Here is a 13,413-nt window from a genome sequence, read left to right on the forward strand (position 1 = left end):
GAGAGAGAGATAGATTGGCTTATTTATGGAAGAGCAAATTGGGTGGAGTTTTGTTAGAAGTGGTCTGTTGGGTGTAGTTGCTTATTTTGATGTTTTACGGAAAAAAAGTCAGTAGCCACCTACCCTGTACTCTCAGAAATATCTCGGTGACCGTTGGTCCCTGATGATTTTTATTTTCAATTCTTTTATTTTTTTATTTTAAATTAATTATCTTTAATTTTTTTTAAATTGTTTTAGATTATTTTGTTATATTGATATAAAAATAAATTTTAAATAATAAAAAATAAATATTTTAATATATTTTTAAATTAAAAATATTTCAAAAAATAATCTTTATTATTTTCTCAAATACTCTCGAGTGTACTCATAGATGGATAATTAGAGATATTTTTTAGATTTATTTAAATATATATATATATATAATAACAAAATAAAATTCATATATGTTTTTACCTTTTATTTTTTTATTTAACTCTTTATTAAAAAAATATATTATAAAATATTTGGGAATGTGATCCAGTGGAGTAAAAATAAAAACGAAAAAAAAAATCGATAATAGGATTTGAATGGAAATCTTTTACCAGCTAAGGGATAAAAGTTCGGTTAATTTTAGTGGCAGCCCAATCAGAAATAAGCATACAAATCTGGTTGGTGGTGGAGTAAAAATAAAAACGAAAAAGAAAAAAATCGATAAAATAGGATTTGAATGGAAATCTTTTACTAGCTAAGGGATAAAAGTTCGGTTAATTTTTAGTGGCATGACTACAATTTTATTTTTTTAATTATTATTATTTTTCTTGGTTATTATACATTAAAATATAAACAATATTATTTCCTAACTCAACCAATCAGGTCTTACATTTAATAGATTTTATCAAGAATTTGATTATAAATGTAGAACTCCTTAGTCAATTATTTCTATTAGTTTTTATTCAAATTGATAATGCTGTTTTGTTGCATAAATACTAACATTGAACAAAAAAGATAATTTTTATCAATTTTATTGTAAAGTTTTCTCCAAGTAGATGATGCTTTAGTATATAAAACACGCAAATTAGACTTACAATATAAAGGATAATTAACAAAAAGATTCAATTAAAGAATATTGAAGATTTTTGGAACTTAAATTTACAGGAATTCAATACAATTTAAAGAGGATATAATATAAAAGGTTTTCCCAATAAAACATACAGCCAACAACCAATTCCTGAATTTATTTTTTTTTAAAAAAAGGAATCAATTAGGTAGTAATTGTGGGTACTTTTTTTGCGTTGACCAGTCGGGTATCAATCTCAGCTGGAGAGAGCTACCAACCTCCAATTTGTCCACACTACCACCACGTGAGGACTTGGTCAGTTGGTCAATTATATGGCTCCCCAGGTTCGGTTGTTCTGTTCCATGGAGACGCAAGTTATTAAGAAATTGAAAACATTAATCATGTTTCTCAATTCTCGGCCTTCTGGGCTGCAAGAACATGACAGTAGGCATTCAGAGAATCAATTATTTGTTTGTTGAGCTACTCCTCAGGGTTTTCAGATGCTCTTTCTTCATACAAGAAATGGCACACATCTTCCCATGTCCTCTCGTCGTCTTGGATGACCACAGGAGGCACAGAAATGGCAGCAACAAAACCCAATGAGAAAATTTTCAAAGTATAGTCTCCCTCTCTTCACTAATGCGTGGATTCCTCCATGCAGCTGAATCAACTTCCAGGGAAAATTGCTGAGAATAAGAGTTCTAGCCGAAGACGCAGGAGAGAGAACACCAAAATTCATACCCCCATTAACAACAGATAGCTCTCTGTAAATATTATAGGTATAACTATCAAAGTTGTCAATCAACAATGTCCTAACGAAATCCGTTTTCCGGCAAGGCTCCTTCACCCTTTTCTTTCCCATGATCGACCCTTCTAACTTCCAAGTGTCCGGTCATTAATAACTGACTAGATATCATATCACCACCTTTCTATCAGTACAGCGGCAAGTTTTTTGAATGGTTAATCGATTCAAACAAACGCGGAGCCCTTGCTTGCTGCTGAGCTAGTTAAATGGTTCATAAATACTGAATAAGCGAACAGATCCTGCAAACTATAAAGAGCTAAAAATCTACACAAGAAAAAGGAGTGAACCACCATTGAACTTTTGCTTTTCAGTTTAATCTTAATAGAAAACAAAAATAAAGAAGTTTAAGATCTTATTATGTTTCGAGCTTATCATTGCAGTATTTATAGTTAAATGAAAAAAATCAATAATTTTCCACGCGCATCATTCTTCCAAGTGAAGACACGAGCACGTGACTGGTCTCCTGCATCTCGAGTCCAGAAGCTCAAAATCGTGCAATCCCACGGCAACCTTGACGAATCCCAAATTTATGTAGGATCAAGATCAATTTTAGGATCTGGGATTGTGAATTTGTGATTCTAACAATTAGATCCACCTGGGCATATTTTTATATTTCTGTATTTACCGAAAATAAAACCACTTTTTTTTTAAAAAAATAATCAATAAAAATTTAAGTTTTAATATTTATTAAAATATTTAAAAGCTCTTCTTCTTCATTTTTTTTTTTTAACGCGTGACATCTTGCTTATCAGGCACAAGTAAGATTGCGATTGGCAATGAATGGATTCGGCAAAAGACAGCTCAACAAAAAAAGCATGCGCCCAGAATGACCTTTTAAGGCCGAGGTGAGCATTCAACAGAAGCTTTGGCCCAAAATGTCATCGGCCTGTCTTGTCTTGGACCAGAGCCTGAAATGCCTGGCTCCATTTGTGAAGCACAAATCGAAACACGTATTGGCCCAAACCAGACTGCTCCCGGTTTTTTTTTCAACACGCTTACTATAGCGTGGTTCAAGAAAACAGAAGGTGCATCCCTTAGTATTTTCATTTTATACGGACCTAGGAGTGACTATGGGAAGTGTTTAGGAGTTTGATAGTAGTTATGTTTTCAAGTGTTTTTTATTTGAAAATATATTAAAATAATATTTTTATATTTTTTAAAAATAATTTAAATTTTTGTAAAACACAAAACCAAATTGATCAACCATAAAATATAGGATTTATCAGAAATAGTCTTTCTTCCACATTTCTAGTCCAGTTTACGGTTCAGGTTACAAGCCTGGCCTAGAAAACAATGCATGCCCAGTCGGCACGTGACTATGACAGCCCAGAGAATACTCTGTTACATTTCAGATTTCGAAGTTCAAGCTACTTCTAGAACCAGAAGCCCTGTGACTATGTCTCCACTATATAGTTTACAGACAGACCTAACTAGTCACTTCTTTTCAGAGTGCGTTCTCTGGACACAATTACGACTACGTGTAATAGGGTGTGGAGATCACAATTACGACTACGTGTAATAGGGTGTCGAGATTTTTAAAAATATATTTTTATATTTAAAAATAAATTAAAAAATATTTTTTAAAAAATTAATTTAAAATAAAAATAAATAATTCTTTTTAAAATACAATTATACTATCACTCAAACACTCCTCGTTGATAGTTTGCTAGATTTCTCATTAACTGATTACAGGGAAGCTTTTAAAATTCTAGCAACAGGTAGAACAAAATTTTTAATATAAGAAAATTCAAATATTATTGGAGTATTTTTTTAATAAGAAAAATAATATTGAACTTAAAATATAATGTATTCTAGATGATATTTTATATATTGATATGGTTATAAATTGGATAATATTTTGTTTTCAAATATTAAAAAGACAACATGGTCAATAGATTTTAATTAACCTGTTAAATTTACAACTTAAATTATAAGAGCTTAATAATTTTATAAAAAAATCAACATAAATTACAAAAGTCAATTTTAAATCATCCCAATATTAAATAAAAATAAATAAAAAAATATATTAAATTAAAATAGAATAAAAAAAATATATAAGTCAGCTCAAGTTAAATTGCAAACTTGCGATCTAGATCATAGAATCAGGATAACCTCGTGAAAAAAAAATATAAAACTCAATTTTCATTCAATTTAATGTTGAAAAATAAAATAAAAAAATAAAAAATAACTCAAGTCAACTTGGATTAATTGTTAAATCGTAACTCGGTTCATGAGACTGTAACAAAAAGATTATGAGCCCCATCTTTATTATATTCAATTTTAAATGTTAAAATTGAAAAATAAAAAATAAATCAACAAGATTATGTTAAAAAAATCATGAAATCTAATTTTTAAATAACTTAATATTAAAAAAATTAAAAAAAAAACTTGATAAAAAAAGATTAAGTTACTAAAAAGTGAAATTAAAAAAAAATATTTAAGTAAAAAAAACATAAAAAAAATAATCTGAATAAACCTATGTTAATGTACCATACCTAGAATTTAGGTTATGTTATTAATAACTCTATGAAAAAAAATTAACAAAAAAAAACAGAAAGTCCAATTAACAAAATCAACTAGAAAAAAATAAATAAAATTAACTTAGATTAACATGTTAAACTCACAACTTGAATAATAAAATTATAATAAATTTATCAAAAATAAAATCACATTTTCTTTTAGTAAATTAGCCTGGTTTGTTATTTTCTCTGGAGTTACTGTTTGGATGAGGATTCCTAGGTTTTTGTACAAAAATCAGATCCAATTCAAAAAAAATTTCCCCCCATGCGTGTCTACTTTTAAGAATCTAGCTTTTCAATAGGATCTTGAAAGCATTATTTACGTCAAAAGTAAGAAATTTATAAAAATTTTACTTTATACAATCTGATTTGAGATTTAAATTCCAACTGTGACATCCCAGCCATCAAGCCCTACCACATCAAGCTGCCATGGATATGGCTAGTTGAATGGCTGTGTCCACCACACAGTGTCTGCATATGCATCGAATAGAATCGAAATAGGGATGTCCAAGTATAGGTAGCTTTTACTAGAGTGCATGAGCAGCAACGTCGCCAATCTTCCTCCGTCTCCAAGTTCTTATCGCCACCGGACCACAACAACCATACACATGTATCATATGCTGTCATGGTTAAGCCTAAGGCCCAACGTGATGTTACAAAAATCAAAACATGGTGCTGGTCGAGCTAGTGCAAGACATGGTGTGAGCGTTTGGGTTCTTTTCTTAACGACTTAGCTAGCAACTCGTGATTTGATTCGTTAAAAAAAACTCATTTCACACAAAATAAAGTTTGGTATTGATTCATGAAACTCACGAGACTCACGAGTAGATTTCCAGGCAGCCATGGCCTAACTCAGCAAATTAAAAAGCTCCAGGTCTTTGATTAGAATCTTAGAAGGACCGTAAACTTAAAGATAGTAACAGGACTCCTCGTTCTCTAGTAAAAAATCTATCATGACCTTCACCTAAACCCGAAAGGAAAGAAAGAAAAGAAAAAACAGAGAGGTCAGATGTCAGGGCAGCAGTATCTGTGAGTGACGACGCCCCGTTCGTTCAAAGGACCGAAGCAGCATTGGAGCGGGAAATCCTCTTCGGACAAGAATGGAAGGACGCGACGAGCTCATGTTTCTTGACTCGGTCATGGTTGTCTAAAATCCAATACTGTAGAACTTCTTTGGACCTTGACCGATCACTATACACCCTTTGAACGGCCGTTGCCGATTAATTAAGGTAGAATATCTGATCTAAACTACTTAAAATCAAAGCCCTTGGTCAGAGATTTTAGCTCACACAGACTTGGTCGCTTTTATTTTCCTGGTTTCCTTGTTCAAATGTAGCCAAAAAAGAAAAATAAGAATGACATCAGAGCAATAATGCAGCAGCGACAGATGCATCCTCTGTCATCAACGTTTCATCTCATGGGAGTTGAAGTCGTCTGGGGCTGTTCAACTAATAAACCATGAGAGTTGGATAGACTTCTACGGTTCAAGATCGGTGAAGGATATATATATCTTCCTGAATATTACCGTCGTCCACGAATATCCATAAATGGGTGCAATTTATATAATCAAATAACAAATTGACTTTGCTCAAAATGCTGCGAGCAATCCAATTGGTTCTAATATGACTTCACATAAGGAGGATATCATTAGGTAAATTTGTAATTTAATTGAAAAATCATAAAAGAGGTATAAATATTTTTATTGGAGAAGTGAAGATGAAAATATAAAAATAAATATATTTCAAAGTAAAATCTTATCATTTCAGAACAAAACAATATAAAGATATATTGTATTTATTTAAATTAAAAAATAATATCAATTATGTATTAATATCTCATTCAATAACCTGTTAATCAATCAATCAGAAATTCAGATTCAAATTTTATTTGACATAACTGAGCAGAAAACAATGGATCCACGGTGAAAGCTTCAAATCCTGATAGTCCCTGTTTAAAATTAGTAAACAAACTTCACCGAAGAATTTCCATAATCTTGTCTTCGCATTTAACTTGAGATGTTTGAGTCAAAGCTTCGAGTTTTTGACATGGAAATTCGTGTTGCCGAGGCAATCGCTTATTTCTCTCTTTTGAGAATATATTTTGATTTTAATTTAAAGAAGTCAGAAGACCAAATGCATGTCAAACTAAACAGGCATCTCCAACTCACAACGCTGTCGGGCGCCGCCCTCCAGTCCATGGAACTGGATCCAGCAATGGCGTCAAGTGATGTGAAAAATTGACAACTGATCTGAAACAATTATTTTTTTTAAAAGACAGTGCATTATTAGTAATAACACCTATCTGCGTGGATTAACGTAACTTGAGGCCTTTATTTTGTTCAGGGAGGGCTCCATTGTTTAATGGTTCCACTCTACCTAAAGAAATAAATATTGTTGAATTATCCAAAGATTCCCACGTATATAAAACCCTTTCCTCCCTTGCTAATAAGTCTCCAGCACTGACACATGAACCTTCCACCATTATACATCTCCTCCTCCTCCTCCTACTCTCTCCTTTCCTCCATTCGTATGTGGATTTCTTAGGGTTCAGCTTCCATTGCTATTTATCAACTAGACATATAGAATGTATATGTGTCAAGTTCGGGAAGGATGAAAAACAGCAGTTCCAAGCATCGAAGCAGAAGCACGTTCAGAAACATGATGAGGTTCTCATTCTCTTGCTCTAAATGCTTCTCTTCTTCGTCTGACATCCCCACGGATAATGCACTAATGCAAGGTATTAACTCTTCATTTTGGAATCTTAGCGACTTCTTTTACTCATTTTTTTCTTCTGATGCATGCTACAAGATTTTTAAAGCAGCGTTGCATTGAAGTATCTACAGATAAGTCTATTTAATACCTAATTAATAAAAGAAAGCTTGTCCTAGAGTATGCATCCCTGCATAGCTTGTCCTAGTGTTTGCATCCCTGCAACTATATAAACACGAAGGCAAGTTACATTTGGGGTGCTTGGCGGGGCTTAGACCTGTTTGTTTACAAGTACAAGCCGTGCTTCTTAAAAAAATATATATATATATATATATATGTATGTATTGATTTTATATTGATATCAAAATTAATTTTTAGAAAATAAAAAAATATATTATTTTAATATTTTTTAAATAAAAAATATTTTAAAAAATAAATACATCTTGCCTATGTAACTGACGGTATTAATTCTCTTATCTTTTCTCGTAGCATTGCTCCTATAACACCAGGCCTTGCTATTGCTACCGTAGTCTATTTTACTGAAGCAAATTGACCATGACAGTGTAAAGTTGATGATTAAGAGTATGTTTTTGGTTTTTTAAAATATTTTAAAATAATATTTCTTTTATTTTTTAAAATTTATTTTAATATTAAAATAATTTTAAAATATTAAAAAAATAATTTAAAGTAAAAGAAATTTACAAAAACACTTTTACATAAAAATAAACGTGCTTAGTGGCCGTGTAGGTTCATGAAATTCAGTAGCTGTGTACTTGTGTCACGATAAAACCATTGTTCAAAAAAGAGTCCTGGTTGACTATTGACTATTTGATGTTTTTTTTTTTTTTTTTTAAAAAAAAAACTGACTGCTGATGATGAGAATTTTTCATCTCCGTACTTTTCGAATTTGGCTAGTTTATTTATAATAATGGCTTGTTTAGAGGATTGATAATATTGTTTTTTAAAGTTTTTTATTTAAAAATATATTAAAATATTTTTATTTTATTTTATTTTATTTTGATATTAATATATTAAAATCATCTAAAACACACAAAAAAAATTAAAAAATCAAAATTTATTAAAACTCAAATGCAAATACAGCCTTAAACATAGCTATAACACTTTATTAGAAGTCAATTTCTCCACTTTCTATATGAATTTGATGAAGTTTTAAAAAATGATTTCGCATGAAAGAAAAAAGAATTAGCCAAAAGAGTTTTCATCTAAGCCTTCCATCCTTTTATTTTTAAGTTGTCGTTACACGTTAACGCAACCTCGTGGCTCATGTCACGTGTGATAAAATTAATCTTTCTTAGTATTACGAGTATTTTATTAATTCTTGCATCCTTCTCTCATGATCTAATCAATGAACTATTTATTACTCGTGGTAATTAATTACAGGTTTGCAAGTTCTTCAAAATGCGCATGCTTTCTCGTTTAATGAGTTGAAAGTCGCCACCAATGGATTCCGTTCATCAAATAAAATTGGGGAAGGCGGATTTGGCTCTGTATATGAGGTAAATATATAGTCCAATCATATTTACTCTGATTTAAAACACAATTAGTGAGAATGCTTGCTCGTACGTAGTTCGTCGTTTGCCTTAGATTTTCAAGAAATTCAATCTGAAAACTAAAAGAAATGTGAGTTTTTTTTATTAATTGGCTGAATTTCTTTCGATTTTAATTTCTTTTTAATCGGAAATAACGTTAAATAATATATATATATAAATATAAACTTAAGTAATTTCATTTGTTAGATTTTAATATTTTAGTACTCAATATTATATTGTTGAAGAAATATGTCCAGTGAAAGGAAAGAATCATATCCTAAATGATTTTTTAAAGGCTGTGTTCATAAACAAAAACAAAAAAATTAATTATCTCTTTTCAAGATAAAAGGTGGTTTACTAACAAAGAAAATAAAATTAAGAAACAACTGGGTTCTTATGCTAGGCACACATGCCTGGGTCTGGTAGCCAACTCCTTTTCCTTCTTAATACAGGGACCATTTTGTAGATTATAAAAATGTGGAGACCATATTGTAAAGCATAAGTGTAAGTTACATAGAAATGCCCTGAAACCGTTGGAAAAACGACATCATTTTGCCCTAGAAAGTAGCCAAAAAAACTTTCTCATCCCTCCCCTCCTCTGACCTCCCCGCATAGAGGAACTACTCTGTAAGTTATAAAACATCAGGAACCATACTGTAAATCAGGGAGAATCTACAAAAAATTACTCAATTTTTTTGTAAAACGATCTTGTTTTGCACTCCAAAAAAGTAAAGAGGCGTATTTTGCACACCAAAGCAGCTTCACTTTTCCATTAAAGAATCTTCTTAATCTAGTAAGATTGTTTTGTTGATGATATGTTATGTTGTTGGGATTTAAAGGGAATCCTGCAAGATGGGAGAATGGTTGCCATCAAAATGCTTTCTGCTGGATCAAAACAAGGAGACAGGGAGTTCATCTCTGAGATAGCTTCAGTGTCCAATATTAACCATGAAAATCTTGTTAAGTTACACGGTGGATGCATTGATGGTCCTTATAAGATTCTCGTTTATGAGTACATGGAAAACGGCAGTCTTGCTCAAACTTTGCTTGGTAAATCTTCTGATTAATTCTTATATTGATTCCATCCAATACCAATTTCGACAGTGACCAATTCATTTGTTGTGATTCTGCTTAAATTCAAGGTTCTGAGGAAAAAAGAGCTAAATTCAGGTGGGAAACAAGGAGAGAGATTTCGTTAGGCATTGCTCAAGGTCTTGCATATATTCACGAAGAGATCAAGCCCCGTATTGTGCATCGAGATATAAAAGCAAGCAATATACTCTTGGATCAGAACTTGTGTCCGAAAGTTTCAGATTTTGGTCTCTCTAAACTATTTCCTGAAGATTTTACTCATGTCAGTACACGAGTGGCTGGCACATTGTAAGTGCATTTTTCACCTTTTCCTCTTATCAAAAATCCTGCTGGGTTTATTGTTTGAAAGATCGTGACACGAACTTGGTTCATGTATATACGTCGAAGCCATCTGACTATTTCTGTTCATGTAAATCAAGATTTTCTGATTGGTCGTTGTAATAAAATCGTAGTCACTGTCTATTTTGTTGTAAAGGGGATATCTTGCACCGGAATATGCCGTTAGTGGCCGTCTGACCCGGAAAACAGACGTGTACAGTTTTGGAGTGCTGCTTCTTGAAATAATCTGCGGGCGAAAAGCTGTTGATTTCGATCCAGAACTTGGAGAACACTACCTGGTGGAGAAGGTACTACTGTTTTTTACAAGCTGCAAACAGCAGTCCTTGTCTTATAAAATAGAATACGCTCTATATATCATTGGGCAACGCCTAGTAATTTATTTATTTTTAATGAAAATCTAACAAAAATCATGAGGGCGAAAGATTCAAAAGCTCAAATCATATAGATTTACTTGATAATATGTAACTGTAATAACAGATCTTTACATTGATATAATTATTCAGTGATCACTTGAAACTAATTGCAATTTCAACTTTTTAATAAAAAATTCATGAATTTACTAAATGTTTTCTCAATCAAGCAATAAAACAGATCACATCTCTATAAATTGAATACTTATATTAAGCAAGAAAATGAAGAAACAAGAGGAAATCTATATTTCTCTACATAGATTATTCCATCTTGTAGTTTATAAAGAGGGATTTAATTGTTTTATATTGAAAAATGAGAATTCACACGAGTTTCAAATTACTAATTAATAATTCTATTGATTGAAATTGAAGTATGCGTGTTTGGTGACGTGTTGTTACATATTATTCAATTGAAAATATATTAAAATAATATTTTTTATTTTAATACCAACCCATCAAAATTATAAATCTTACACGGGCGATCTAATCAGAATTTTCCCTCCAAGTTGAGGACTTTTAAAAGGTAAACCTAATCTAATAAATGCAAGCGAGTTAATGGTATAGTTGTAATACGAGCAAACTACACGGGCACCTGTTAATCAATCATTTGTTTGCTTCACCGTTTGCTGGCTACCCGCACTGTTTTTTCTCCCCTTCCCACCGCTTCCCCCGCCACTCGGCCCGGTTTCTCCACCATAGCCAACACTCAATAACCTTTTTTATTCGGCGGGATTTCCCCAACATAAAAAAAAAAGATACCAGATATTAACTTCATTTTAATTATATTATTCCCACTAATCAATGTATTTTGTTCTGGCGGTGAGAATATGTTGTTAATCTTGATAAATCTTCCATTGATATTTAACGAGTTGTTTTTTATTCCATGGTTTTATGATATTTTAATCGGAGTTTGGCTGGAAGAGAAGACGGGCAAAGAAGAAGATGGTAGACGGCGTTGATCAATTAATATGTGCCCATGTATTTTGTATATATCACAATCATACCATTTATTCTCTTGTATTTGACTATCTGTTGCTTTGGAGCGAAGATAAAGAAAGTCAGCAGTGCTCGTTGGAATATTTGCGCACAATTTTTAATTAATTACCATTATTGCTTGAAATCAAAAGGGCCATTGTGGATTTTATTTTCTTCCAAACTCCAAGAGTTAATAAATGATTGTGGTTACAATCCCACCAACCACTTTGATGTGCTGGGCCTGGCTGTTCTTTATTTTCATTACATGGTCAAAAGGGGCCTGGCTGTTTAAGTTAATTAAGGGAAACATGCTAGATTAGCCATTGAACGTGCTCAGTTTGCTCTGATGGCCTGTTCGATTTGACACTGAAATCATGTTTTGGACAATGATTCATGCAGGCATGGCAAATGTACAAGACCGACAACCTTCTAAAACTAGTGGATCCGATGCTAAATGCCGACTTCTTAGAAACAGAAGCTGTTGGATTTGTAAAGATTGCCTTGCTCTGTGTACAAGAGAAATGTGGGCTTCGACCAAGTATGTCAATGGCAATCAAGATGATGAGAGGTGAAATCGACGTCAACAACATGCAAATAACTCAACCAGGATTCATCATCGACATCATGGACGTGAAAATAGGCCGTAAATCACAGAGCTCAGTGCAAAGCATCACAAATAGGTGCCGACCTCGGCTACACCCTTTGTGAATAGATGCACTTTGTTTCGTGTGGGAGCACGGTGCTTCCGTGGCTGTTTTTTTTTTTTTTTTTAAGGAGGCTGTAGGAAAAGAAAATATCTTGTACTTAGAGACAACCTTGGGCCTTGAAAACCATTGCTTGTAAATTGGACAGAAACAACGAATCAAGGAGGAAAGAGCTTTCCAAAAGGTGTTGTTTGTGAACTGGATCGAATCCAATCTCTTGACGATGTTGTTTCTTTTTGATCTTTTGATCTTTTGGGCCCCTCTTGTCATCAAAAACCCCCATGAAAAAAGCCTTTTATCCTGCACTGACCTGATGACTTTTTCTAAATATTTATATTTTTAATGTCTAAGAAAAGGTGAAAGGTAGCCTTGATCAACTTGCCTTTTCTTTTCTTTCTTTGTTTGTTTGTTTTTTTTCTAATTAACTTTATAAGTCTATCAATATTTAAGAATCAAGGAGGATTATATTAACACAAACCCTTGTTCCAAAAACGCACCTTTGTGGGATGCCGGCAAGTTATTGTGGCTGGCAAAATCCCTTTTTAAAATATATTATATTTTAAATCATTTTAAAAAACAAAACAATTGGTTTACTGCTAAGAGCCGATTAATCGATTAATTTGGTAAAATTATTTTTTTAATCAAATTAATTTTTTTTTGTTTGGTTTAATTTATTATTTTTCTAGGATTTAAAACCTATAAATAAAAAAGTTGTATAACATAGAAAAATACCTAATAAAACATACTTTATTCTCAAGATTTTTATTGTTTTTTAATTTTGTAATTCAAAATAATTAAGCTAAGGCATTAATTTTCTTCCAACATCCTCGTGATTAGTTTTCCTTTCCTGTTGCTTTTAATGAATCTTAAATCTGGTCATGAGATTGGATGTTTTTAGTTCTTCAAATAATTATATATTTAAATGATATAAAATCTCTGGTTTGATTCTTATTAAGTTCAGTATCGTTAATTTACGAGGCTCTTTGTTTTTAACTGAGTGTTGAACAGAGTTTCGTAATAAGATTTACGATGCATCAGAAAGCTGATCCACTGTTTTAAGGAGGTTTCAAATGGAGCAGTCCTTGGATTCGTTGCTGGAAAAAGATCTTGGTACTATCAATTTTGTTTCTTTCATAGAACGAAGTCCTGTGAAACGACTCGTTTCCTTTTCAACGATGATATAAGATTCCTAAGCTCGAGATGCATAGAAATTTTAACATTAAGAAAAAAAGAGAGAGGATAGCTTATGAATTTATTTGGAAGCTCTTAATTATG

The 13,413-nt window shown here is 32.1% G+C and overlaps 2 protein-coding genes across 2 annotated transcripts in view; one reads left to right on the top strand and one right to left on the bottom strand.

Moving 5' to 3' along the window:
• The window catches only part of LOC105130827 (chorismate synthase, chloroplastic-like), a 6,392-nt gene extending 4,494 nt beyond the window's left edge, over positions 1-1,898 (bottom strand). The window contains exons 1-2 of the mRNA XM_011033508.1: positions 1,778-1,898; positions 1,315-1,391 (exon numbers count right to left, since the gene is read on the bottom strand). Of these exons, the coding sequence (XP_011031810.1) occupies positions 1,315-1,391; positions 1,778-1,898 (198 nt within the window). The remainder of the gene's footprint in view (positions 1-1,314; positions 1,392-1,777) is intronic.
• A 4,891-nt stretch (positions 1,899-6,789) lies between these two features.
• Positions 6,790-12,142, top strand: LOC105130828 (putative serine/threonine-protein kinase). Its single transcript, XM_011033509.1, has 6 exons — positions 6,790-7,096; positions 8,470-8,585; positions 9,458-9,668; positions 9,761-9,998; positions 10,186-10,336; positions 11,834-12,142. The coding sequence occupies exons 1-6, from the start codon at positions 6,970-6,972 to the stop codon at positions 12,140-12,142; spliced, it is 1,152 nt and encodes a 383-aa protein (XP_011031811.1). The 5' UTR covers positions 6,790-6,969.
• Positions 12,143-13,413: the final 1,271 nt, after the last annotated feature.

This window comes from Populus euphratica, unplaced genomic scaffold (genome assembly GCF_000495115.2).
Source record: "Populus euphratica unplaced genomic scaffold, PopEup_1.0 scaffold29.1, whole genome shotgun sequence".
NCBI lineage: Eukaryota > Viridiplantae > Streptophyta > Magnoliopsida > Malpighiales > Salicaceae > Populus > Populus euphratica.